The sequence below is a fragment of the Coregonus clupeaformis genome, chromosome 30, assembly GCF_020615455.1.
Source record: "Coregonus clupeaformis isolate EN_2021a chromosome 30, ASM2061545v1, whole genome shotgun sequence".
NCBI classification, from domain to species: Eukaryota; Metazoa; Chordata; class Actinopteri; order Salmoniformes; family Salmonidae; genus Coregonus; species Coregonus clupeaformis.
The window spans coordinates 15,803,055-15,830,461 of record NC_059221.1 but is presented as its reverse complement, the minus strand read 5'-3'; the positions used below and the strand labels follow the sequence as shown (position 1 = coordinate 15,830,461).

Genomic DNA, 27,407 nt, shown 5'->3' with positions numbered 1-27,407 from the left:
ATATGTAACTCTGTGTTGTTGTTTTTATCGCACTGCTTTGCTTTATCTTGGCCAGGTCGCAGTTGTAAATGAGAACTTGTTCTCAACTGGCTTACCTGGTTAAATAAAGGTGAAATAAAAATTAATAAAATAAAAACTCGCAGACAGTCCTATCAAAATTCTTGCTTGAGAAATTGCTCTTAGCTAAGAAGCTATTTTTGTTACTTTCTGACTTTTTTCTTATTTTTTTACCAATCACAGTAAGGTACATAAAAAAATAAAAACAGCTGCATTGGACTTATAACAGTTCACTAGAATGGATGACCTTTTGAACTTTACTTTCACTTAAATATGATAATTTATCCTGCAGCCGTTTGACTGACCTCAATATGTTGGGCCACTTTCACACTAGTGCCAAACCACCTCTGACACCACCTGTCTGACTGCGCTTCACTAAATGGCTGGTACGAGACACCAGGGTCAGATAGAGCAGACCGAGGCATATTTATTGTACATTATAGGTCAGTCAACAACACATGCTTATTCAGTACTTGGCTTTAGCCTATGTTGCCATGGAGGAGACAGAAATCAGTCAATTTTCCCCTCAGTGTTTCCGTAGGAAGTGGGGTTTGTCATATTTGATCCCCTTTGCCACTTGCTGCTTTTGACAAGGTTTCATCTGAAAAGGTAGTCATAATTGATTGAAAATAAAGTTAAAACATGAAAATATCATATTGCAGCATCATTATGGTCCTAGAGTCCATATCCTCTAAATCATATTCAAAAGTGGTCAGGAATAGTCTTCAGGGCTTCTTCTGGGTCTCTGGTTACGTCCACATTCTACAACAACAACAACAACAACATCAACACAAATGGAGTCACAGTGTTAGACAATATATTGTGCTTGTAATAAATTGACATGTTTTGTAAAGCTCACCACAGGTTTCTCTCTGTGCGTGTTGACTGCCTCAACATTTAGGAAAACATGTTCCACTTTACATCCTGTACCAGGAGAGAAAGAGCCATGAGTGAAATTGATGTATAAAATTAAAGCATTAAAGCATGTGAAAAGTCCCATTTGACAACAACTTACCATAGGCCACTGGTGTAAGTTTGAGCACTGTATGAAGAGGACATTTTAGGTATGGCAACTCATCTGTGGGGAAAAAAGGTTGTATGTCTTAGACCTAGTCTCTCCTGACAGTCTTGCAGCGAGCGCACATGCAAGATTTGGTTCTGGGTGCTGAGATCATCACAAGACAATGCCAAATAAACCCATGTATTGTTGAACAGTTGTCCTACTGTACCTGCAGTTTTGTCTAGTAAGTAGGCCAGCAGGCAACGCATGACAGCTTGGTGACACACGACCAGCACATTCTCCTGTCTTTCTAGCTCCATGATCACTGGCTCCAGACGGTGGACCAGGTCTTCATACGACTTTAGTAGAGAGAGGAAAAAGAATCGGACCAAGAAATCTACATTTTTCACACTATTGCACCAACCTGAACCATACCATGCACTATATTTTCTTTCTTTCCTTTCCAGCTCGGCTTGTCTCAGCATATGACTGTAAGTCGCTTTGGATAAAAGCGTCTGCTAAATGGCATATTATTATTATTATTATTGTGAATCAACCCAGAGACACATAATATGGGTATGTTATGAATTATCTTCCCCAGTCACTCAGATCCACCTTTACGAGTGTCACCTGAAATATTTAATTACAATATTGTTGCAAATTAGAATGGTAGCCCCGACCGGGACTCGAACCCAGCGGGTTCTGGCAACTGTCAGTCCAACACCTTAGCTGTTACACCGGCAGATTCGAATCTCTTGACAAGGTAGCTAGGTGTTGTACTAATATCGCTAGGTGTTGTGCTAAGATCGCTAGGTGTTGTGCTAAGATCGCTAGGTGTTGTGTTAAAATCGCTAGGTGTTGTGCTAAGATCGCTAGGTGTTGTTTTAAGATCGCTAGGTGTTGTGCTAAGATCGCTAGGTGTTGTACTAATTTTGATAGATGTTGTATTAAGATCGCTCGGTGCTGTTCTAATATCGCTAGGTGTTATACTAATATTGCTAGATGTTGTACTCTAGGTGATGTACAGTACTAAGGTCGCTACAGTATGTCTGAGAGTAATGTACAGTGCATGTATATTTTGTGTGTATTTGGTAAGCAATCTGTGGTGAATTAAGACGGGTCCTACCTCACCCTTGGGGTAACGGTACCGGTACTTGTCCTGGTCTCTCAGTGCAAACTCCTCTGGGTGGTTGTCCTGGATCTCCTCATACGTCAGCTCCTCACACACACCCTGATGAGGAACAGACGGTGCAGGGAAGATGTCAATGAGTGGTACAGGCATGCACAATGATGAGTAACCTATCCTGAGAACCGAAAACATGCGTTAGATCTTCGAGGTAGTAGCTCAGTAGGCTACTACATACAGTATTGTGGTGTGCAGGTGACCAGGGTTTGAACCCCAGTTAGTCACACATTCACTGTAAACTGTATATACACGTGCGATACAAACTCACATAAAGTGAATGCTTAAACTCAGCAGTAAACATTGACTTACTGCATCAATCTCGTTGAGAGCCTTCCACTGTTCATAGGGGATCCCCAGATGCTCTGCAGTCTGGATGGTCCTCTTCATATGGCTGGTCCACACCTTTAGATCCTTTATATGCTGGCTCTTGATGAAGCTTCCCAGGGCAGTGGCATACTGCAGGGACATACCATGTTCACAGGGAGTGGGGGTGATTGTTTCCGTAATAACTTGCTTTATTGTCCATTTTCTTTGCGGATAATTAAATGGTATCATTTTTCTTTCAAACCAACTCCCTGAGACATACTTTAAATGTCACATGCACCAAGCTTCATGGCTTTTTCTTGTCTACACAAGGGTGGGACCAATACATTAAGTCATTGGGTGGGACATTAGAATTACAGCGCATTTGACTTTTTCCACATTTTGTTACGTTACAGCCTTATTCTAAAATGGATTAAATAACAAATGTTCATCAATCTACACACAATACCCCATAATGACAAAGTGAAAACAGGTTTTTAAATTTTTTTTGCAAATGTATATACAGTGAGGGAAAAAAGTATTTGATCCCCTGCTGATTTTGTACGTTTGCCCACTGACAAAGACATGATCAGTATATAATTTTAATGGTAGGTTTATTTGAACAGTGAGAGACAGAATAACAACACAAAAATCCAGAAACACGCATGTCAAAAATGTTATAAATTGATTTGCATTTTAATGAGGGAAATAAGTATTTGACCCCTCTACAAAACATGACTTAGTACTTGGTGGCAAAACCCTTGTTGGCAATCACAGAGGTCAGACGTTTCTTGTAGTTGGCCACCAGGTTTGCACACATCTCACGAAGGATTTTGTCCCACTCCTCTTTGCAGATCTTCTCCAAGTCATTAAGGTTTCAAGGCTGACGTTTGGCAACTCGAACCTTCAGCTCCCTCCACAGATTTTCTATGGGATTAAGGTCTGGAGACTGGCTAGGCCACTCCAGGACCTTAATGTGCTTCTTCTTGAGCCACTCCTTTGTTGCCTTGGCCGTGTGTTTTGGGTCATTGTCATGCTGGAATACCCATCCACGACCCATTTTCAATGCCCTGGCTGAGGGAAGGAGGTTCTCACCCAAGATTTGACGGTACATGGCCCCGTCCACCGTCCCTTTGATGCGGTGAAGTTGTCCTGTCCCCTTAGCAGAAAAACACCCCCAAAGCATAATGTTTCCACCTCCATGTTTGACGGTGGGGATGGTGTTCTTGGGGTCATAGGCAGCATTCCTCCTCCTCCAAACACCGCGAGTTGAGTTGATGCCAAAGAGCTCCATTTTGGTCTCATCTGACCACAACACTTTCACCCAGTTCTCCTCTGAATCATTCAGATGTTCATTGGCAAACTTCAGACGGCCCTGTATGTGTGCTTTCTTGAGCAGGGGGACCTTGCGGGCGCTGCAGGATTTCAGTCCTTCACGGCGTAGTGTGTTACCAATTGTTTTCTTGGTGACTATGGTCCCAGCTGCCTTGAGATCGTTGACAAGATCCTCCCGTGTAGTTCTGGGCTGATTCATCACCGTTCTCATGATCATTGCAACTCCACGAGGTGAGATCTTGCATGGAGCCCCAGGCCGAGGGAGATTTACAGTTATTTTGTGTTTCTTCCATTTGCGAATAATCGCACCAACTGTTGTCACCTTCTCACCAAGCTGCTTGGCGATGGTCTTGTAGCCCATTCCAGCCTTGTGTAGGTCTACAATCTTGTCCCTGACATCCTAGGAGAGCTCTTTGGTCTTGGCCATGGTGGAGAGTTTGGAATCTGATTGATTGATTGCTTCTGTGGACAGGTGTCTTTTATACAGGTAACAAACTGAGATTAGGAGCACTCCCTTTAAGAGTGTGCTCCTAATCTCAGCTCGTTACCTGTATAAAAGACACCTGGGAGCCAGAAATCTTTCTGAATGAGAGGGGGTCAAATACTTATTTCCCTCATTAAAATGCAAATCAATTTATAACATTTTTGACATGCATTTTTCTGGATTTTTTTGTTGTTATTTTGTCTCTCACTGTTCAAATAAACCTACCATTAAAATTATAGACTGATCATTTCTTTGTCAGTGGGCAAACATACAAAATCAGCAGGGGATCAAATACTTTTTTCCCTCACTGTATATATATATATATATATATATATATATATAAACTTATTTACCTAAGTATTCAGACCCTTTGCTATGCGACTCGAAATTGAGCTCAGGTGCATCCTGTTTCCATTGATCATCCTTGAGATGTTTCTGTAACTTGCTAATTTCAATTGATTGGACATGATTTGGAAAGGCACACACCTGTCTATACAGTGGCTTGTGAAAGTATTCACCCCCTTGGCATTTTTCATATTTTGTTGCCTTACAACCTGGAAAGAAAATAGATTTTTTGGGGGTTTGTATCATTTGATTTACACAACATGCCTACCACTTCGAATATACAGTGGGGAGAACAAGTATTTGATACACTGCAGATTTTGCAGGTTGTCCTACTTACAAAGCATGTAGAGGTCTGTAATTTTTATCATAGGTACACTTCAACTGCGAGAGACGGAATCTAAAACAAAAATCCAGAAAATCACATTGTATGATTTTTAAGTAATTAATTTGCATTTTATTGCATGACATAAGTATTTGATACATCAGAAAAGCAGAACTTAATATTTGGTACAGAAACCTTTGTTTGCAAATACAGAGATCATACGTTTCCTGTAGGTCTTGACCAGGTTTGCACACACTGCAGCAGGGATTTTGGCCCACTCCTCCATACAGACCTTCTCCAGATCCTTCAGGTTTCGCGGCTGTCGCTGGGCAATACGGACTTTCAGCTCCCTCCAAAGATTTTCTATTGGGTTCAGGTCTAGAGACTGGCCAGGCCACTCCAGGACCTTGAGAGGTCTGTAATTTTTATCATAGGTACACTTCAACTGTGAGAGACGGAATCTAAAACAAAAATCCAGAAAATCACATTGTATGATTTTTAAGTCATTAATTTGCATTTTATTGCATGACAAAAGTATTTGATCACCTACCAACCAGTAAGAATTCCGGCTCTCACAGACCTGTTAGTTTTTCTTTAAGAAGCCCTCCTGTTCTCCACTCATTACCTGTATTAACTGCACCTGTTTGAACTCGTTACCTGTATAAAAGACACCTGTCCACATACTCAATCAAACAGACTCCAACCTCTCTACAATGGCCAAGACCAGAGAGCTGTGTAAGGACATCAGGGATAAAATTGTAGACCTGCACAAGGCTGGGATGGGCTACAGGCCAATAGGCAAGCAGCTTGGTGAGAAGGCAACAACTGTTGGCGCAATTATTAGAAAATGGAAGAAGTTCAAGATGACGGTCAATCACCCTTGGTCTGGGGCTCCATGCAAGATCTCACCTCGTGGGGCATCAATGATCATGAGGAAGGTGAGGGATCAGCCCAGAACTACACGGCAGGACCTGGTCAATGACCTGAAGAGAGCTGGGACCACAGTCTCAAAGAAAACCATTAGTAACACACTATGCCGTCATGGATTAAAATCCTGCAGCGTACGCAAGGTCCCCCTGCTCAAGCCAGCGCATGTCCAGGCCCGTCTGAAGTTTGCCAATGACCATCTGGATGATCCAGAGGAGGAATGGGAGAAGGTCATGTGGTCTGATGAGACAAAAATATAGCTTTTTGGTCTAAACTCCACTCGCCGTGTTTGGAGGAAGAAGAAGGATGAGTACAACCCCAAGAACACCATCCCAACCGTGAAGCATGGAGGTGGAAACATCATTCTTTGGGGATGCCTTTCTGCAAAGGGGACAGGACGACTGCACCGTATTGAGGGGAGGATGGTTGGGGCCATGTATCGCGAGATCTTGGCCAACAACCTCCTTCCCTCAGTAAGAGCATTGAAGATGGGTCGTGGCTGGGTCTTCCAGCATGAGAACGACCGAAACACACAGCCAGGGCAACTAAGGAGTGGCTCCGTAAGAAGCATCTCAAGGTTCTGGAGTGGCCTAGCCAGTCTCTAGACCTGAACCCAATAGAAAATCTTTGGAGGGAGCTGAAAGTCCGTATTGCCCAGCGACAGCCCCGAAACCTGAAGAATCTGGAGAAGGTCTGTATGGAGGAGTGGGCCAAAATCCCTGCTGCAGTGTGTGCAAACCTGGTCAAGACCTACAGGAAACGTATGATCTCTGTATTTGCAAACAAAGGTTTCTGTACCAAATATTAAGTTCTGCTTTTCTGATGTATCAAATACTTATGTCATGCAATAAAATGCAAATTAATTACTTAAAAATCATACAATGTGATTTTCTGGATTTTTCCGTCTCTCGCAGTTGAAGTGTACCTATGATAAAAATTACAGACCTCTACATGCTTTGTAAGTAGGAAAACCTGAAAAATCGGCAGTGTATGAAATACTTGTTCTCCCCACTGTATATATATTTTTTCTGTGAAACAAACAAGAAATAAGACCAAAAAAATGAAAACTCGAGCGTGCATAACTATTCACCCCCCAAACTCAATACTTTGTAGCGCCACCTTTTGCAGCAATTACAGCTTCAAGTCTCTTGGGGTATGTCTCTATAAGCTTGGCACATCTAGCAACTGGGATTTTTGCCCATTCTTCAAGGCAAAACTGCTCCAGCTCCTTCAAGTTGGATGGGTTCCGCTGGTGTACAGCAATCTTTAAGTCATACCACAGATTCTCAATTGGATTGAGGTCTGGGCTTTGACTAGGCCATTCCAAGACACTTAAATGTTTCCCCTTAAACCACTCAAGTGTTGCTTTAGCAGTATGCTTAGGGTCATTGTCCTGCTGGAAGGTGAACCTCCGTCCCAGTCTCAAATCTCTGGAAGACTGAAACAGGTTTCCCTCAAGAATTTCCCTGTATTTAGCGCCATCCATCATCCCTTCAAATCTGACCAGTTTCCCAGTCCCTGCCGATGAAAAACATCCCCACAGCATGATGCTGCCACCACCATGCTTCACTGTGGGGATGGTGTTCTCGGGGTGATGAGAGGTGTTGGGTTTGCGCCAGACATAGCGTTTTCCTTGATGGCCAAAAAGCTCAATTTTAGTCTCATCTGACCAGAGTACCTTCTTCCATATGTTTGGGGAGTCTCCCCCATGCCTTTTGGCAAACACCAAACGTGTTTGCTTATTTTGTTCTTTAAGCAATTGCTTTTTTCTGGCCACTCTTCTGTAAAGCCCAGCTCTGTGGAGTGTACGGCTTAAAGTGGCCCTATGGACAGATACTCCAATCTCCGCTGTGGAGCTTTGCAGCTCCTTCAGGGTTATCTTTGGTCTCTTTGTTGCCTCTCTGATGAATGCCCTCCTTGCCTGGTCCGTGAGTTTTGGTGGGCGGCCCTCTCTTGGGAGGTTTGTTGTGGTGCCATATTCTTTCCATTTTTTAATAATGGATTTAATGGTGCTCCGTGGGATGTTCAAAGTTTCTGATATTTTTTTATAACACAACCCTGATCTGTACTTCTCCACAACTTTGATATTTCATAATTTTATTTTTTCTAAATTTGCTTTGTCATTATGGGATATTGTGTGTATATTGATGAGGGAAAAAAACAATGTAATCAATTTTAGAATAAGGCTGTAACGTAGCAAAATGTGGAAAAGGGGAAGATGTCTGAATACTTTCCGAATGCACTGTATATCTGGATTAAAACAATGATGTCATATTAGTCTCTAGTGACAGCCTTAACATTAGAATGTTAGCTGATTAGGTTCTGGGTGCCGAGATGAATGTCATAAAGACAGAGCCTTTGTAGCCTACTGACCTTGTGACCCCTGGGAGAGAGTCCGGAGTCTCCCCCGATGCGACCCAGCAGGTTCATTTTGCTCTCCCCGTGGCGGCTCAGGTAAATGGAGCGCGGCGTGACGTGGATGTTCATGAGGTAGTAGACGATCCGGCTCTGGATATGGTCCTGCACACAGTTCACCAGGTACCTAGAGCCCACGTTGAAGATTTTGATGTAAGACAGGTGCCTTGGTAGGGGGAATATAGAGAGAGCCACATATGGAGACAATTATTCTCTAAGACAGGTGCATGACACGATAACATGTAGGGGAAATATAGGGAGACACAGAAGGAGAGATGGATTTTTTGTTAAGCAAGTATTTCTTTTCAGTTTAGTTCCTCTTTCTCTAATTCATGGAGAAAAGCTGTTGGCATAAAGCCTGGTCCCAGATTTGTTTGTGGCAATGACCATACAGGAGTTGGCAAGACATCACAAACAGATCAGGGACCAGGCTAGTTGGTATAATCGGAGAGGCATCAATGACAGAACTCTACCTGTCTTTCTCATCGTCCAATGGCACATAGGTTTGCTTGTAGCACTCGATACGTTTCAGGAAGTCTGCCAGTGCCTCATCCTTGTCACAGTTTACATAGTCTGGGCTGCTCACCTTTACTTCCTGGGACAAAGGTCAGTGTCACAGTGTATTTTAACATCTTGTAGAGTTTGGCATCTTAAGAACAGAGAGCCCTCTGGTATTTGAGAGTGAAGTTTGAGAGGAGACTTTCTCACCGTGATATTCTGTGCAATGATGTCTGGATCATCACAAATGGACTCCACAAAAAATACCTGTGAGGAACATTCAGTTGTTCAAAGTGAGTAGTGTTCATTATTCCAAAGGGGTTTTGTACAGTTCAAAATTGAGGTTTCATGTATATCGCCATCTGAATATGTATTTAGCTGGTGCAGTGGCAGTGTTTATTAATGATGTACAGTATAGTAGAAGTTACAGGACTGTCAGTCGGCCTGCACCTGAACCTGCCTTGTAGCCTTTTTCCTTGGCAAAGCTCACAATGGATACCCTCCTCTCCTGTGTTGTGTTGGTGGCATCAAACACCTGGAGGGAAGAGGACATTCCACTCACTATTGCAGAACTTTGTGGACGTCTGATGCTAGGAGGAACTGTGGGCAAAGTTTATATTTATTTAACCATTATTTAATCTGTAAATCCCATAGAGGTCATAAGCCCTTTTTACCCAGGGGGACCTTGAAGTGTACTGTATTTGATGTTCAGTGTGTCTGTACAGTATGCGTGAAGTTCAATACCCTGTCGCCCTGAGTACTGTATGTCTCAGTCATATATAAGAGGTATGGTGTGTTTGTCTATCGACAGTCCGCTCAGAGGGACAGTTTTAAGTTGTCCTCTTACTCACAGCTACTTGTCCATGTTCCTTAGAGAAGTAGAAAACTACATCTTTAAGGGCATTTGAAGCACAGGCCCTGAGAAAGAAAATACAGGGCGAAATCATTGGATTAACAAACCACAGAAAGATAAATCGCACAACACAAAAGGACATAGCAAGTCAGTTGTTACATAATACTCCAAACACACCACCACAGTCCTAGGGCGCGTTCCTCTGCCCAGGCGTTGCCGATGCATGCCAGATCTTACAATGCCTGGACAGGTATTTTATGTATCAGCTAACCACATAATATATTATAGCAATCTGTCAGTCGATGACACAGCTGATGACGTGGCACGCAAACATTGGTTGATGCATGCAATGTCTGAGTAGGAGAACGCTGTTATAGACTGTATCTGAATTGTCACACCGCAAATTTGAGATCAGAATTTTAACAACCACAGTGTTAAATGTAACACTTTCTTAGTGTGTATACGTGACCCACCTAAATAGTGTTAAAAAACTAACACTTTCCAAAGTGTTCATAAACTAACACCCCTAGAGTGTTGGTTCCCTAACAAATGTAATTAACACTTTATTAGAGTTGATGCTATTAAACTTTCTCAGTGTTAGGGGAAAACATTTTTTTGTATTTTGGGGGGGTGTTGTTTTAACACTGTTGGGTGTAAAGCCTTATTTGCATATTTCACAGCAAGTCTTTCGAGTGAATGTGAGAAAGACCCACCCAAGACTGTGTTTGTTAGTGACAGAGACATGGTCACTTTTAGTCCTGAAGCCTTCACCAAGTGACTGCCTAAGTGAATGTGTTTGAATTAAAAGTAAACCCTTTATGACCATATATTATACATTTCATAAGGCCTTTAGTTATGGCCTAGTTATCCTCAACATTGTGGTCTGAAAATCTTGGCTCATGGGCCACATCAGACCTGCAAGTCACAATACCCTGGTTTGTGAACTGATTAGTAATTCCTATCGAAATACAGCCAGAGGAAGGATATCCATCAATTGGAATATTTTATCACCCACGATCTGCATTCAAAATGACTGCTATGGTGAAGGACTTATAAAAAAATAAATAATAATATGCCATTTAGCAGACGCTTTTATCCAAAGCGACTTACAGTCGTGCGTGCATAAATTTTTGTGTATGGGTGGTCCTGGGGATCGAACCCACTACCTTGGCGTTACAAGCGCTGTGCTCTACCAGCTGAGCTACAGAGGACCACTTGACAAATAAGACTACCCAACCCAACCCATGTCAGTAACGGGTGCAATAAGTCCAACCCTAAATAATCAATGTGCATGAGGAAACACAGATATTAAAACAAATTATTATAAGAATCAACCTGCAACAAAGCATGCTGGGAAATATGATAATGAGGCCCCTCCCACATCTTTTTCACTGAGAGAGTTAACGGAAATGAACTCAACACAGTCGAGTAACAACAGCACCACACACTGTTGATTCCACTGTGATTCAAATAACACTTCATTTATTCACCACATGTGGTGTCAATTTCAATCCCCCTGGCGTTAACCCCATTAGAATAAACTCTCAGATATAACACTGTAGCTCAGTTGGTAGAGCATGGCGCTTGCAACGCCAGGGTTGTGGGTTCGTTTCCCACGGGGGGCCAGTATGAAAAATGTATGCACTCACTAACTGTAAGTCGCTCTGGATAAGAGTGTCTGCTATAATGTCAAATGTAACACTCACAACACTTTCTACCTCAACACTGAGATTTTAACACTTGCAAATTTGCTGTGCACCCTTTTCCCTATATATTGTAGTGCACTGCTACTTTGACCATGCCCAAAAGGTAGTGGAAAAGTAGAGCATTAAAGGGAATAGGGTGTCATTTCAGACGCAGCCCCGGCCATAGCTTCATAACATAGATAGAGCAACCCCTCAAACCCGCAGCATCTCTTACTTGCGAATCTGCATGGCCTCCTCATTGTCCGCTCTGAAGAACTCAAAGCTCTTGTAGCTCTGGACTGCTTCCCTGCGATACTGGCCCAAGTTGAAGACTAGACGATAGATGATAGACAGAGAGGGAAAGACCATCAACTCCAGTCCTCAGTGATGTACATGGGTACTCAAGCACACCTCAGATCATTGAACTTGGCTAGTGTGTGTAAATTCACCTTTTGTGGGAACCCCTATCCAGTTGAGGTAGCGGGTGAGCTTCTTGGATATGTATGTCTTCCCCCTGGCAGGCAGTCCAACCATCACAATCAGAGTGGGGGAGTTGGTAAACTGGGGCACGGAGGCTGGGGAAAAACAAGACAAACACCATAGGAATCTATTGTACATGCCTGGTGGGTAAATAGAAGGGTTATCTATGAACACTTTAACAATGGCACAAATCAATGGTGAGAGTAAAGACTACATTCAAGTGTGTATGTGTGCAAACGTAATGCTCACCATCTCATCAAGAGAGAGGGCACCAGGGGACACATAGCTGAAATATCAGCTAACCAGGGCACACCTATCAGATCTCCCAATGGGATTGGTTGAGTCATCATTGCTACCATGTTATGTCTTACCAGAGGTATACAAATGTGTTCTGCATAATAATCATGGCCCAAGTAATTAGTCAACTCCTTTGAGAGTGTAGGCCTACCTCACAATACCCTGAGCACCACAGAGTCTCCCATGCAGCCAGTGACATGGGTGACAACACCACCCTGAGGACAGTACAGTACCAGCATCTTGTTCAGCATGAGATTTCATCATAGAAACACAAAAACTGGAACAGAAGCATTCTGCAGGATAAATTAGACCTCTCAATAAAGTCATGTTCAAACTGCATATATCCACAAACTCCAGATATCCTTTCTCATATCAGAAATTTAAGCAGCTCCACTTACTCCAGCGGAGACTTATAGTACAGTAGGCAATAAGGGGTTGATTCAGACATAGGAATTTATGCCTTTCCTACTTATGCCTTTCCTAATCACTTTGGTATTCAGACTTACCTTATTCAGTTCTGTCTTTTTTTATATTACTAACTGTTACTAATGATCCTCAGCAACAACCACACGGCCGTGATGGCGTTTACAGAGGAAGCAAATTAAGGTAAACGAAACAATGTAATTAAATGGAATGATAATGTAGGCTATACCAACTGAATGGAACTAACAGTAAATTGCTAGTTGAATATGTGTGGTTATTAGGCCTACTGACGGTCGATACTGATAGTGGCTAATATTTAACATGATATAAATAGACAACAGAGAAAGTCTGGATAGCCTATAATAAATACATTTGAGAGTGCCCATCCCTGCAAGTTAAAAGGCTATTCAATTTAAATGCTGCATAACGGCACAGCGTTTCATCAACTTTAATGTGGGAATGTTGATATGCTTCAGTTTGCTGCCATATGACTGATTCCCATTTGTCTCTAGTGATTATGAGGTAAAATAGATCTAAAACAATATGCCATTTATATTTACTATTCCCTTCCAAACGGATTACTCATTTACCTTATCAATAGCTCTTATCAAGTTGTAAATTACATTACATTGCATGGAGAATGGTGTTATTTCTATCAGAAAAAAAACAATATTCATGGTTTCCTCTCGCAGAAAGGTGGTGGAATTCTTAGGGAATTAAGTCAAGGTCCGAATACGGCGTATCTGTAGACACACCTCCACCACACCTTCATTTCTTAGATCTCCACCCCGAACGAATAGCGGGTGAAGAGCATGCTATTCTCGTGCTTAAATTCAAGGTCAGAATAAGCATAATGAGAAAAATTATGTTATATTTACATAAGCTTCACTTGGGTCACAATTGGCCCCTAAGAGGGATGATATACTGTAGGAGAACCAGGATCCAGGTCCTCCCTGTGTGCTTTGTATGAATGGTGACTGACTGCAGCGTCGCTATGAATGGTGACTGACTGCAGCGTCGCTATGAATGGTGACTGACTGCAGCGTCGCTATGAATGGTGACTGACTGCAGCGTCGGCATACAGTATCCAGTGGTGTAAAGTACTTCAGTAAAAATACTTTAAACACATGTCGTTTTTTGGGGTATCTGTACTTTACTATTATATTTTTTACTACTTTTACTTTTACTTCACTAAAGAAGTAAAGAAAATAATGTACTTTTTACTCCATACATTTTCCATGACACCCAAAAGTACTCTTACATTTTGACCGGAAAAGTGTCCAATTCACGCACTTACCAAGAGAACATTCCTGGTCATCCCTACTGCCTCTGATCTGGTGGACTACCTAAACACAAATGCTTCATTTGTAAATTAATGTCTGAGTGTTGAAGTGTGCCTCTGAACTGGAGAGGAAAGATGAGATAAAACAGACAGAAGAAGAGAGAGAGAGGGAAAGAGAGAGAGAGGGAAAGAGAGAGAGAGGGAAAGAGAGAGAGAGAGGGAAAGAGAGAGAGAGGGAAAGAGAGAGACAGACAGAGACACATACACAGAGAGAGAGAGAGACAGAAAGAGAGAAACAGAGAATGAGAAGAAGCGAGAGCTAGACATAAGGCCAGGCTGAGTGGTTCTTCTCACTTACAGCCTCTCCTGCGATTTAGCTTGTAGCCCCCCATCCCCAACCATGGCACCCAGATCTTGAGCAGCGGAGTCTGTGTGAGCTCATTCTTCTCCTGGTCTGTGGTCATGTCGGCACTCGGCAAAACCCAGGCAGACAGATAGACAGAGTCATGCAACACAGCACAGTTCTCCCGGCCCTGTGCAGCAGAGCGAGTGAGAGTGTGAGCGAGGGAGACAAGAGGAGCAACACAGCAGCTTGCCTCAATGAATTCTGGTGTGGTCACCTGACTGTTGCCAAGGAGAATTAGTGGGAAGGGGAGGACCTCTAGTTCTTAACCCCAAATGGCACCCGATTCCCTATATAGTGCTCTGAAGTAGTGCACTATGTAGTGAATATGGTGCCATTTGGTACTTGAAATAGCTCTGTAGATTAGACATGCTGTTTCACTACTGCTCAGCAGTTAGTGAGGAACATGGCCAGAGGGGAACTACTTTAGAGGAAACTCAAATCTCCAACCAGTAGGGAGGAGGAATCACGCAGTTACACAAATCTGTGTTGTGGTGGTGACATGTCACTAAAGCATGAAATATATCAGCCCTTTTGAGAACAAGCTCATCAAAAATGAACAGTTTAACCAAAGTTAACTGTTACTGTATGATGAACTGATCAAAACATTATAATTTATGTTGTGAAGCTATAGTTGATCTATTTCACTTGATACATACTGTATATATGTCACTTGATTTGCATTTAGAGACAGTGTGGTGTTACTCAATTATGCCACAAAGTGGCAGTCGGAAATCAGAGTTCACAGCTCCCCTTTAAAACGTTAATGTAGAGGAATGATCAACTGGCTCTATGGTTACTGACACTCACTTGTCTGTAGCCTGCAGCAGCAAACACAGGAAGGAATGGTTTTGTTCATTTCTTTTGCTATCTTTAGTGCCATGTCACCACCACAACACAGACTTGTGTAACTGTGTGATTCCTCCTCCCTACTGGCTGGAGATTTGAGTTTCCTCTAAAGTAGTTCCCCTCTGGCCATGTTCCTCACTAACTGCTGAGTAGCAGTGAAACAGCATGTCTAATCCACAGAGCTAGTGTCCATCCCAAATGGCAACATATTCCCTACTTGAGAGCCCTATGGGCCCTGGTCAAAAGTAGTGCACTGTGTATTTGCATTTAGAAACAATGTGGTGTTCCTCAATTACACCACAAGGTGGCAGTTGAAAGTCAGAGTTCAAAGATAAACTGGCTCTATGGTTACTGACACTCACTTGTCTGTAGCCTGCAGCAGCAAAATAAAAAATAAAAACTGTTCCTTCCTATGTTTGCTGCTGTCTTTCATCTCTGGTGCAATCATTCTCATTCAGATGATATCTGACTTTGTTGACAGTAGTTCAACAAGTTACTAAGGTAATAAGGCAACAACGTTAGGATTTGACGTTCATCCATGTTTCTCAAATGTCAAATTTCGAAGTTGTTCCAATCTTCAAATTTCGAAGTGTTTAAGATTAAGTTTAGGCATTAACTCCGAATGGTTCAGGTAAGGGTTAAGGTTTGGGATAGGCTTAAAACAAAAATATCAAAAACAACTTTCTATCGCTGGATTCATACATGCAATTTTTTTAAACCAGAGACAGATGCTTATGCCCATCCACCATCCCTGTCCACAATGCCTTACCAGGATCATGGGTGACCTGCCTGAATAACGTACTAACCAGATTAAAGAGTTAGACAGCTGACAGCCTTATATGAGACATGTACAGTCCCTGATCTGATCTCATTACAACTCAATTACTCATTTATAAGCATTTTGCTACACCCGCAATAACATCTGCTAAATATGTGTATGCGACAAATACAATTTCATTTCATTTAATCCAGTGGAGTTTTAAAGGGAAGAGGCATCATGGATTAGATCATGTGATTAATAGATCATAAATCCTCTCAGCAGGCAGGAAAACTGTTTGAAATGACTTCATTACAACAAGATTACAACCAGTTGTGAACTGACATTTTCAACCAGCTTTGCCCACTGTCCTATATCCTCTGGCTGCTGATATATACAGTATCTTACACCGGAGAGTTTAGTAGCAAGTCTTACATTCATTGGCAACATTATTTAGACATTTACACTGTGGGGTTTGCTGTAACAATTGTGACTTACAACTTAGCAAGGCTGAAATGGGCATACAAACAGGATACTTTTCAATAGAACTTAGTGGTCCATTTCTAACAGAGACAGACAGACAGTTAGTTTGTCAGTTAGTCTGACAGCATCTTGGCCTGTGCCAGTAATCCCCAACAGGTAATGCCATGCCCATAACACAGCTGGACATTCTTGTATCTTTAGTGTCAGACCTCAGACCAACTGTTACTGAGTTACCTTATCGGCCACATTCTGGGCAAATAGTACTGTATGCCTATTGTCAGTTGGCATGTTAAAAAGGTTATGTATCAAATGTGATATTCAGCAGTAGCCTACAGACAGACAGTGATTATGCCTTTCAGCTACGGTAATGACCACAGTGTCTAGATATGTTTTTGTTAGTAGAGCACAGGAGAGAGAGGAACATGCTATTCCTGCCGGCTGAGAGTTTGGCCTAGCAGGAATTTAGCCTGGCCTCCCTGCTCCAAATAGAGTGACAGGGATAGACAGTACTGTAGCAGCTGAGCAATGAGCTATGGTTGGTCAGCAGCTGTAAACCACAGCTAAGTGCAAGTGTGTTCCTGAAAACACTGGGACCTCTCTCTCTCTCTCTCTCTCTCTCTCTCTCTCTCTCTCTCTCTCTCTCTCTCTCTCTCTCTCTCTCTCTCTCTCTCTCTCTCTCTCTCTCTCTCTCTCTCTCTCTCTCTCTCTCTCTCTCTCTCTCTGTGCTGTCTCAGTAAGCCTTTCACAACACACTGTTCTGAAGGACCACTATTGAAAAGTTTATCTTCGAGTGGAGAAAGAGAGAGAGACAGAGAGGAGAGAGAGAATGGAGACAGAGAGAGAGAGACAGAGAGGAGAGAGAGAATGGAGACAGAGAGAGAGAGACAGAGAGGAGAGAGAGAGTGGAGAGAAGAAAGAGGAGGAGGGAGCCAGAGGGGTGCGATTGAGAGAGAATGCATAATTATCCATCAAGATGTTTTAATACTCTTGAACTGAATATTTACCAGAGCCGACTTCACTAAGTCTTGTAGATAAATTCCCACATTTTGCCAGTGCTCGAGTTTCAGAGGCTGACAGAAACAATCCTAGCCCATTATCCAAAAGAAGAGAACCCAAGATCAGAGAGCCATAGAGAGTAACCAAAATGTTCACACATTGGATAGACACTGTGGCACAGGGAAAAGTGTAGAAACACACCAGTCTATTTGAAAAGAGGAAAAGCATGTCTGTATAATGTTGCATGTGCATATCCCTATCCCAGTGAGCAAAACTGGTTGCAATGACGTCAAAGCAACCTGGTTTCTGGTGGTAATGACATTACAACCAGCCTGCTGGGATGTGACTTTACATACGTATCTGGTGTATGTGCTCTAATTTTGCAAATATGTTTGTGCGCACAGACATGTGTTCATCCCAGGTCTCTAAAGATGAGAGGTGACAGGCAGGTGTCAATCACTCCTCAGTTTGCGGCCAGACCAGACCACTCACCGCGTCACCCCGTCCCCCCCTCCCTGGACCAGAGGCAGCCTGCCTCATGCTCTGGATTCAGAGCTGGTACCTACAGCGGAAACGTCTCACTGGGGCAGCTTCCTGCTGAGGCAACATGGGGTCACAACCCTCTGTTCCCATCTTGCGTCTCACATCTCTGTGTCACATACTGAGTTGTCATCATAACCTTTGGATATTGCTAGAAGTGGTTCTGACTTGCATGAATTTCACATCTATTCAGTCCTGAATGATATTCTGCTGCTGTGTTGCTCTCCCTCCTCGCATGTGTTGCCTATGACAGACTGCAGGCTGAGCTGCTTGGTGTGGGACTGATCTCTCTCTCTCTCTCTCCCTCTCTCTCTAAGGAACTGTAAACAGCATACGAAACGTTTACTTGGAACATAATCTACTTAAGGTGGTTGAGGTTCCATTCCACATGACGGCACGAGGAATGAGGATGGCAAGAGGGTTCATGACATTTTGCAGTTGGTTGAGCAAGACTCCTTTAGAAGACAGACCGTCCCATCCCCGAACAGGCCCCAATGATCTGATCAGGTTCCATACGAGGAAGCATCAACATGTCAAGCATGTTTCCAGTGAGCTTGAAGGATCCTGGTTGGGCAACTGGGCCAGTGCTGCTGACTAGCTTCATTCATTCACATAATGGCTGCTAGCAGAAAACTGGAGTTCATGCTAACCATTCATTCACAGATAGTCTACTAGCATACTATACTGGACCCGGACCATGTTAATCGTGAACTGAACTCTCGTTTTAATATGTTGAAACTATTCCTTTTAAAATATTTTTTTCAAAAGAAACATTGAACATCTAATAGTCAAATCATAGTGTAAAAGCAGGTGAGCTGGTTCTACACTTTTTGGCAAATTTAGGATGTTTTATGGTAGAAAACTAAGCGGGTCAAGCATAACACGTCAACCCTGTTACCCATACATACACAGGCTGGAAATGTTTTAACAGTTACATTTTTTTGTGTGAAGATTGCATTCAATTGCCACTCCCTGTTGCACACAACAAGCTTCCATTCCCCCTTTCAAAATGGGATTCATGGCTTATATAAGATGAAATTGTCAACCCTGTTACGGTCAACCCTGTTACTTTATTTGGCACTTAATACCCACTGGGCACACAAAGTCATTTCAATGTGGAAATTTGGGTAATATTTGGTTGAGACGTTGATCAATGAGATTTCAACTTTTATTCACCCACTCAAAATGTAGCCAGAAGTTTGATGAATTCCCAAATGTGTTAGCACTGCGCTTTCAACCATTTAAAAGCACAACAAAGTTCAAATGTGAATACAAAGTCAGATATTTTGTATTTATGTAACAATTTACTGTGTTATCACTGTGCTTCATTTAATAGCAGAACCAAATGACCTGGATTGCAGTTGAGATTACATAACATTTTGACATTTACATTTTAGTCATTTAGCAGACGCTCTTATCCAGAGCGACTTACAGTTAGTGAGTGCATACATTTTTCATACTGGCCCTCCGTGGGAATCGAACCAAAACCCTGGCGTTGCAAGCGCCATGCTCTACCAACTGAGCTACACAGGGCCTATATACTATATAAATTTTATGACACAGTATATTTTGCATTAGTTATCTTTTTTTATTTGTTTTTAGTCCCACCCTTCAGCTACCCTCAACCCCTCCTATCGATCTCTGAAAACCATCCAGTTTTATTTTCTAATTGCCATATTTTTCAACTGTCCTGTAATGTTTCACAAAAGTTCTGAACCTTTCTATTCTCATAGTTTCTACAGATTGTAAATTAAAGATTAATATTTTTACTAAAAGTATTATATTATTGATCAATTGACTATGGATTTTCAAGTCACCCAGCAGTGCTATTTGCAGTTAGCTCCAGGTAAATGTTGCAATTCTACATAAAAAATACATGGTGCAAGTGATCAATGCTGTTCAAGATTCTGGCAGATTATCATAGCAATTGTGAAGATCTCCACAGACCTGCGGCCTTTACATGCTATCTTGAACATGCACGCTTTGATTACATAAGTAGTTACAGTAGGCTAACCTCAATGTGACAATCTGGCTTTAACTCCAAATTATTCTTATTTTTTATTTTAAAAGTTTGATTTTATTTAATTTAGTCCTATTCTTTAGCAAAAAAAATGGTGATGGAGAAGTGATCCAACATATAAATTATTAATTTGTAGACAAGCTGGAATTATAGCCAGACTAATTTAGTGGCACAGATGGAATGATCCAAGCAGAAGATCTCCTTCAAATGTTGATGTGGTCCTCTGTAGCTCAGCTGGTAGAGCACGGCGCTTGTAACGCCAAGGTAGTGGGTTCGATCCCCGGGACCACCCATACACAAAAAATGTATGCACACATGACTGTAAGTCGCTTTGGATAAAAGCGTCTGCTAAATGGCATATTATTGATATTTGGTTGTGTTGACAACCAAACACAAATCAATATCCAGTTTGTCTACAAATTGATCATCAATATGTTGGATTCACGTCTCCATCTCAACCAAAAATCAAAGTTAAAGAATAGGACAACATCTAATCCACCTTTAAATGCACTTTAAAGAAAGTTTGATTTGATTTAGTCCTATTCTTTAACTTAGATTTTGGGTTGAAATGGAGACGTGAATGTCACGGTTTCGGCCGAGGCTGCTCCTCCTCCTGGTTCGGGCAGGCTTCGGCGGTCGTCGTCCCTGGAGTACTAGCTGCCACCGATCGATGTTTCATGTTCGTTTGGTTTTGTCTTTATGTTGTACACCTGTGTCTTGTTAGTCCTCGTTAGTGTCCTATTTAGTTCTCGTTGGTTGTGTTTGTCTTTGTGTGTGATTGCACTTCTGTTTTCGTGTTGGAGCTACGTACTTCCCTCCAGTGTTTTGGAGAGGGTTTTCGCACATGTTAGTGCGCCGTTTGTTTGACGCCTGTGTGCGCCGTGATTTCGCCTTCGGGCTTATTGTGCTTATGTTCTACGTGATTATTGCACTAAAGTCTTTTGGACTGAGCTTCTGCGTCCTGCGCTTGATTCATGCACCACACCCACCTTCAGCACGCCTTGACAGAATCACACACCAGAATGGAATCAGCAGGATCTGCAGTTACGCCTGAGTCGCTCGAGGAGCATGTCCGCGGCCAAGATGACCAGATACGACGACTGGGGACCGCTCTACAGGACGTCATCAACACCTTGCACCGATGGGAGGCCAGCGGGGTACCCACGCCTCCACCTACCCTGCCAACCCCATCGGCCGGTCCACCAGTCCCAGGTCCGGAACCTAGGGGGATTCGGCTCTCGCTCCCGAGGGCGTATGACGGAACAGCTGCCGGGTGTCAGGGGTTCCTCCTGCAGGTGGAGCTCTACCTGGCCACTGTACACCCGGTGCCCTCGGGACACGAGAGCATTTCCGCCCTCATCTCCTGTCTCACGGGCAAGGCGTTGGAGTGGGCTAACGCCGAGTGGAGGAAGATGGACGCCAACACCATCTCCTTCGCCGAGTTCTCCCGTCGCTTCAAGGCCGTGTTCGACCATCCACCTGAGGGCAAAGCGGCGGGGGAGCGTCTAGTCCACTTGAGACAGGGGAGGAGGAGCGCACAGGCGTTTGCTCTAGAGTTCCGGACTCTAGCGGCGGACGCAGGGTGGAATGAACGGGCCCTCATCGACCATTTTCGATGTAGCCTACGGGAGGACGTTCAACGTGAGTTGGCCTGCAGGGATACCCATCTTACCTTCGACCAGTTGGTCGATATGTCCATCCGTCTGGACACCCTGCTGGCCACCCGTGGACGTCCCCGAGGGGGGTCCGTCCATTCCGCCCCTCCGGCACCTCCGAGCCGAGCCATATGGAGCTCGGGGGTGCCGGGCGCTAGAGAAAGGAGGAGGAGGAGCCCGAGGGGGGCCTGTCTCCTGCACCAAGTGCGGTCGTGGAGGGCACACTGCGGCCAGGTGCTGGGGAGGGTTCTCCGGGGGAGAAGACAACAGGCCACGCACTGGGGGGCCTCCCAGGTGAGTAGACGTCCCACTTACCCAGAGCTTTCTGTTGCGCACTTTTGTATACCTGTTTGTTTTCCACAGGTTGCACCTCATTCCCAGCATAAGGCGCTAGTAGATTCAGGCGCAGCTGGGAATTTTGTTGATCGGAAGTTTTGTGTAGATTTAGGGATCCCTCTCCTACCTGTTGACAAACCTTTTCCCGTTCATGCCTTAGATAGCCGCCCGTTGGGGTCGGGGTTGATTAGGGAGATCACAGCGCCACTTAGGATGTGTGCGCAGGGGGGTCATGAAGAGACTATACAGCTGTATCTGATCGACTCTCCTGCGTACCCAGTGGTGCTGGGAATTCCCTGGTTAAGCACCCATAACCCTGCTATTTCGTGGCAACAGAGGGCTCTCGATGGGTGGTCTGCTCAGTGCGAGGGGCGATGTCTGGGTGTTTCCGTGGGGGCGACTTCGGTGGAAAGTCCAAACCAAGTGCCCGCACAGCACATTCCGCCTGAATATGGGGATTTAGCTCGTGTTTAGCAAGACTAGGGCGACGCAGTTGCCTCCTCATAGACAGGGGGATTGTGCGATTGATCTCCAGGCAGGAGCAGCGCTCCCACGGAGCCATGTGTATCCTTTGTCTCAAGAGGAGAGAAAAGCTATGGAGACCTACATAGCCGAATCTTTGAGACAGGGATACATTCGGCCCTCCACTTCTCCCGCCTCTTCGAGCTTCTTTTTTGTGAAAAAGAAAGATGGAGGGTTGCGCCCGTGCATTGATTACCGTGGTCTCAATCAGATTACTGTGAAATACAGTTATCCACTCCCTCTGATTGCGACCATGACGGAGTCATTGCATGGAGCGTTTCACAAAACTGGATCTCAGGAGCGCGTATAACTTGGTGCGCATTAGGGAGGGCGACGAATGGAAGACAGCGTTTAGTACCACGTCAGGTCATTTCGAGTATCTTGTCATGCCATATGGGTTGATGAATGCTCCATCAGTCTTCCAATCCTTCGTCGATGACATTTTCCGGGATATGCAGGGACAAGGGGTGGTCGTGTACATTGATGATATTCTGGTGTACTCGTCTACCCGAGCCGAGCATGTAACCCTGGTGCGTCGTGTATTGAGGGAGGCTGTTGGAGCACGACCTATATGTCAAGGCAGAGAAATGTCTGTTTTTCCAGGAGTCGGTCTCCTTTTGGGTTATCGGTTGTCCGCGTCAGGGGTGAGAATGGAGGTGGATCGTGTGTCCGCTGTGCGTAATTGGCAAACCCCAACCACTGTAAAAGAGGTGCAGCAGTCCTTGGGCTTTGCGAATTACTACCGGAGGTTTATCCGGGGTTTTGGACAGGTGGCAGCTCCCATCACGTCCCTTCTGAAAGGGGGGTCCGGTGCGCCTGCAGTGGTCAGCTGATGCGGACAGGGCCTTTGGGAGACTGAAGGACCTGTTTACGTCGGCTCCGGGTGCTGGCGCATCCGGATCCCGCATTACCCTTTCAGGTTGAGGTGGACGCGTCTGAGGCAGGTATAGGGGCCGTTCTCTCTCAACGGTCCGGCTCGCCACCTAAACTCCGCCCGTGTGCTTTTACTCAAAAAAGCTCAGCCCGGCGGAGCGTAACTATGACGTTGGGGACAGGGAGCTGTTAGCTGTAGTTCAAGCCCTTAAGGTGTGGAGGCATTGGCTTGAGGGGGCTCAACACCCTTTCCTCATTTTGACTGACCATCGGAACCTGGAGTACATCCGGGCAGCGAGGAGACTGAACCCTCGCCAGGCTCGATGGAGTATGTTTCTCACCAGGTTCGTATTTAAAATCACGTACATCCCTGGGTCCCAGAATGGTAAGGCAGATGCACTGTCCCGGCGGTATGACACGGAGAGGTCCGTTGAGCCTACTCCCATACTACCGGAGTCTTGCCTTGTGGCACCGGTGGTGTGGGAGGTCGATGCCGAAATCGAGCGAGCGTTGCGTACCGACCCCAGCCCTCCACAGTGTCCTGAGGGTCGGAAGTATGTTCCGCTCGAGATTCGGGATCGACTCATTTACTGGGCTCACACGTCACCCTCCTCTGGACATCCGGGTATTGGCCGGACAGTGCATTGCCTTAGCACTAAATACTGGTGGCCTACTTTGGCTAGGGATGTGAGGGTTTATGTCTCCTCCTGCTCGGTGTGCGCCCAGTGTAAGGCGCCCCGACATCTGCCCAGGGGTAAGTTACAACCCCTGCCCGTTCCACAACAACCATGGTCCCACCTCTCGGTGGATTTTGTGACAGACCTTCCCCTCTCTCAGGGGAATACCACCATCCTGGTTGTTGTGGACCGGTTCTCAAAGGCCTGTCGTCTTCTCCCTATGTCGGGTCTTCCTACTGCCCTACAGACCGCTGAGGCCCTATTTACCCACGTCTTCCGGCATTACGGGGTACCCGAGGATATAGTGTCTGATCGAGGCCCCCAGTTTACCTCCCGTGTTTGGAGAGCTTTCATGGAGCGTTTGGGGGTCTCGGTTAGCCTTACCTCAGGGTACCACCCGGAGAGTAACGGGCAGGTAGAACGTGTCAACCAGGATGTGGGTAGGTTTCTGAGGTCGTATTGCCAGGACCGGCCTGAGGAGTGGGCACGGTACATTCCCTGGGCCGAGATGGCCCAGAACTCTCTCCGCCACTCCTCTACCAACCTAACCCCCTTCCAATGTGTGTTAGGTTACCAGCCGGTTCTGGCACCGTGGCAGCAGAGCCAGATCGAGGCCCCTGCGGTGGATGATTGGATGAGGCGCTCGGAAGAGACGTGGAACGCTGCCCGCGTCCTTCGTCACAAGGCGAGCGCCGATCTCCACCGCAGTGAGGGGCCGGTGTACGCACCCGGAGATCGAGTCCGGCTCTCTACCAGAAACCTACCCCTCCGCCTGCCCTGCCGGAAGCTGGGTCGGCGGTTTGTGGGGCCCTTTAAAGTCCTGAGAAGATTGAACGAGGTGTGTTATAGGTTACATCTACCTGTTGAGTATAAGAATATTAACCCCTCATTCCATGTGTCTCTTCTCAGGCCGGTGGTAGCTGGTCCACTCCAGGACAATGAGATAGGAGAGACTCCTCCGCCCCCACTGGACATCGAGGGGGCTCCGGCGTACACCGTTCGGTCCATCTTGGACTCCAGACGCCGGATGGGGGGTCTCCAGTATCTCGTGGAGTGGGAGGGGTACGGCCCGGAGGAGCGGTGCTGGGTGCCGCGGAGGGACATACTAGACCCATCTCTCCTGTCGGAATTCCACCGGGACCATCCCGCGCGCCCTGCTCCGCGTCCTCCTGGTCGTCCCCGAGGCCGGGGTCGGCGCACGGCTGGAGCCGCGCGTCAAGGGGGGGGTACTGTCACGGTTTCGGCCGAGGCTGCTCCTCCTCCTGGTTCGGGCAGGCTTCGGCGGTCGTCGTCCCCGGAGTACTAGCTGCCACCGATCGATGTTTCATGTTCGTTTGGTTTTGTCTTTATGTTGTACACCTGTGTCTTGTTAGTCCTCGTTAGTGTCCTATTTAGTTCTCGTTGGTTGTGTTTGTCTTTGTGTGTGATTGCTCTTCTGTTTTCGTGTTGGAGCTACGTACTTCCCTCCAGTGTTTTGGAGAGGGTTTTCGCACATGTTAGTGCGCCGTTTGTTTGACGCCTGTGTGCGCCGTGATTTCGCCTTCGGGCTTATTGTGCTTATGTTCTACGTGATTATTGCACTAAAGTCTTTTGGACTGAGCTTCTGCGTCCTGCACTTGATTCATTCACCACACCCACCTTCAGCACGCCTTGACAGTGAATCCAACATATTAATGATTAACTTGAAGATTACATTTGAAATCAACCAAAGCTTGAAAACCTAGGCCTTTATGTATTGCCAATTCTTAGTTGAACCCTGGGTTGAATTGAAACAATACCTGTTGATGACTTTGCAAATGCTATATAGGCTTAAATAGTATCATTGATGATATATGACTTAAAAAGTATGGCTGCATTTCATTTGCTCTGTTAAACCTACCCTTTGGAATGACTTCGATAGTAACAGTGAATATATTTAGTTATTAAGAGATCTCTCAATAATGATTCACACAATAGCACATTGGTAGTAGTCAGTGACAAATATAAAAGCTAAGCAGGGCTTTTTCTTTCTGATAGTGGATATAACATTGAAGATTTGACGTTGTTTCAAAGGTAAAAATTCAACAGATTTGATAGGTTTGTCTATGTTGAAAATTGGTTACAGTGATAACAGTAACCCGTGGTTTAAATTTCACAGTCAAAACAACAAATCCAATGTATTTTCAAATCTAATGTATTTTCCATGTAGATTCCACGTCACAATACATTGACAAATTGCGTTGAAACAATGTTGATTCAACCAGTCTGTGCCCAGTGGGTAGGCACCACTATAGTATTTTTTTTTTTTTAGTTGAACATGTGCTCTTTATTGCAGAATTGTAAAATCAGGTGGAATCAAGTTACACTTCTCAAACGGCACCGAATTGGTGGAACAACCCTACTACTGTATAAGGAAATAGAGGGAAACAACAGAGTTACCAGAGTTACCAGAGGGACAGACCTTCCCAAGTCCTTTCTCATTTGGTCTGTGTGTCCATTCTTTTTCAATCCAGGCAGCTCAACTTGAAACCCAGAGAACATGTTGTCCTGTCTGTTGTCCTCCTGTATGTTGTACTGTCTGCATCACAGAGTGCAACACCAATCCACCAAGTCTATTTTTACTCGCATGTACTTCTGTGTTGCTGCACTCAGTCCCCTGAACAACATGTGCTCGTAACAACATGTGTATAGAAAGCACTGAACCAGCAGAGTAAAGTTGGACTTAACTATACTATCATAGAGCTTCCTACTCCTCTCTCTCAAAAGAGATATTGCTTGTTTATCAATGATTGGTCTCACCTGCACTGTCACAGCGGCGCCTCATCATGTATTCCATATTGGGAAGTTCCATCCCTGCCAATATTCTCAGCGTGTCTAAAAGCAGAGTGCACGGTCTGAAGAAGACTAGCGGATGGCTATAGAGCTGCTTTCAGATGCTCTTATCAATGTAACCAAACCACTCAGCCAAAGCCTTCTCTCCCCCTTCACCCCCTCCTCCCTCTTTCTACGACACATGGACATATGATAGTGGCTCTGGGCTTGTCCTTTAAGGTTTTCCAGGCCTTGGGTTCACAGTTCACAACATACAAACACAGACAAACACATACACACACACACAGTCAGGGGAGTGGAGCTCATAACAGGAGCAAAGGTCACCAAGGGGGTTTTAACCTTTTCAACTCTGTTGCTCCATTTATCGTTCAGACCTGGGTTCAAATAATATTTATTATCTTTTAAATACTATTAGCGTTTGCTTCATCCTGCCTGTAGTGCCAGGTGGGCGGGGTTTACACTTCTGTGACTCTTCTTTTGGTTCCATTGCACCAGGCAAGCTCAATCAAGCCCAGCTAAAGTATTTGAAATTATGCACAGGTGTGTCAAAGACGGTTAATACACAGCAATTACTATAGGAGAATGAGACAACT

General features: G+C 44.7%; 1 protein-coding gene across 6 annotated transcripts; it reads right to left on the bottom strand.

Annotated features, from left to right (window-relative positions):
- Positions 1-441: 441 nt before the first annotated feature.
- On the bottom strand, positions 442-26,966 carry LOC121545789 (6-phosphofructo-2-kinase/fructose-2,6-bisphosphatase). 6 transcript variants are annotated; one of them, XM_041856618.2, is made up of 14 exons: positions 26,782-26,966; positions 11,860-11,985; positions 11,646-11,742; positions 9,724-9,790; positions 9,333-9,407; positions 9,083-9,139; positions 8,848-8,969; positions 8,333-8,540; positions 2,553-2,699; positions 2,184-2,288; positions 1,287-1,416; positions 1,073-1,135; positions 917-981; positions 442-819 (listed from the first exon to the last, which is right to left on the bottom strand). In XM_041856618.2, the coding sequence occupies exons 1-14, from the start codon at positions 26,831-26,833 to the stop codon at positions 760-762; spliced, it is 1,374 nt and encodes a 457-aa protein (XP_041712552.1). In that variant the 5' UTR covers positions 26,834-26,966; the 3' UTR covers positions 442-759. The 6 variants fall into 6 exon arrangements, with proteins under 6 accessions (XP_041712552.1, XP_041712553.1, XP_041712555.1 ...); XM_041856619.2 differs by lacking the exon at positions 26,782-26,966 and adding an exon at positions 26,422-26,715; XM_041856621.2 differs by lacking the exon at positions 26,782-26,966 and adding an exon at positions 26,444-26,715.
- Between the last annotated feature and the right edge of the window lie 441 nt (positions 26,967-27,407).

Bases quoted from the DNA above. Each gene is read 5' to 3' on its own strand.
- LOC121545789 (XM_041856617.2), bottom strand. From the start codon at position 14,356: ATGACCACAGACCAGGAGAAGAATGAGCTCACACAGACTCCGCTGCTC. The intron at 11,986-14,250 runs GTAAGTGAGAAG...GTTTTTCCCCAG, and splicing joins GCTAAATCGCAGGAGAGGCT to CCTCCGTGCCCCAGTTTACC. The intron at 9,408-9,723 runs GTGAGTAAGAGG...TCTTCCCTCCAG, and splicing joins AGGAACATGGACAAGTAGCT to GTGTTTGATGCCACCAACAC.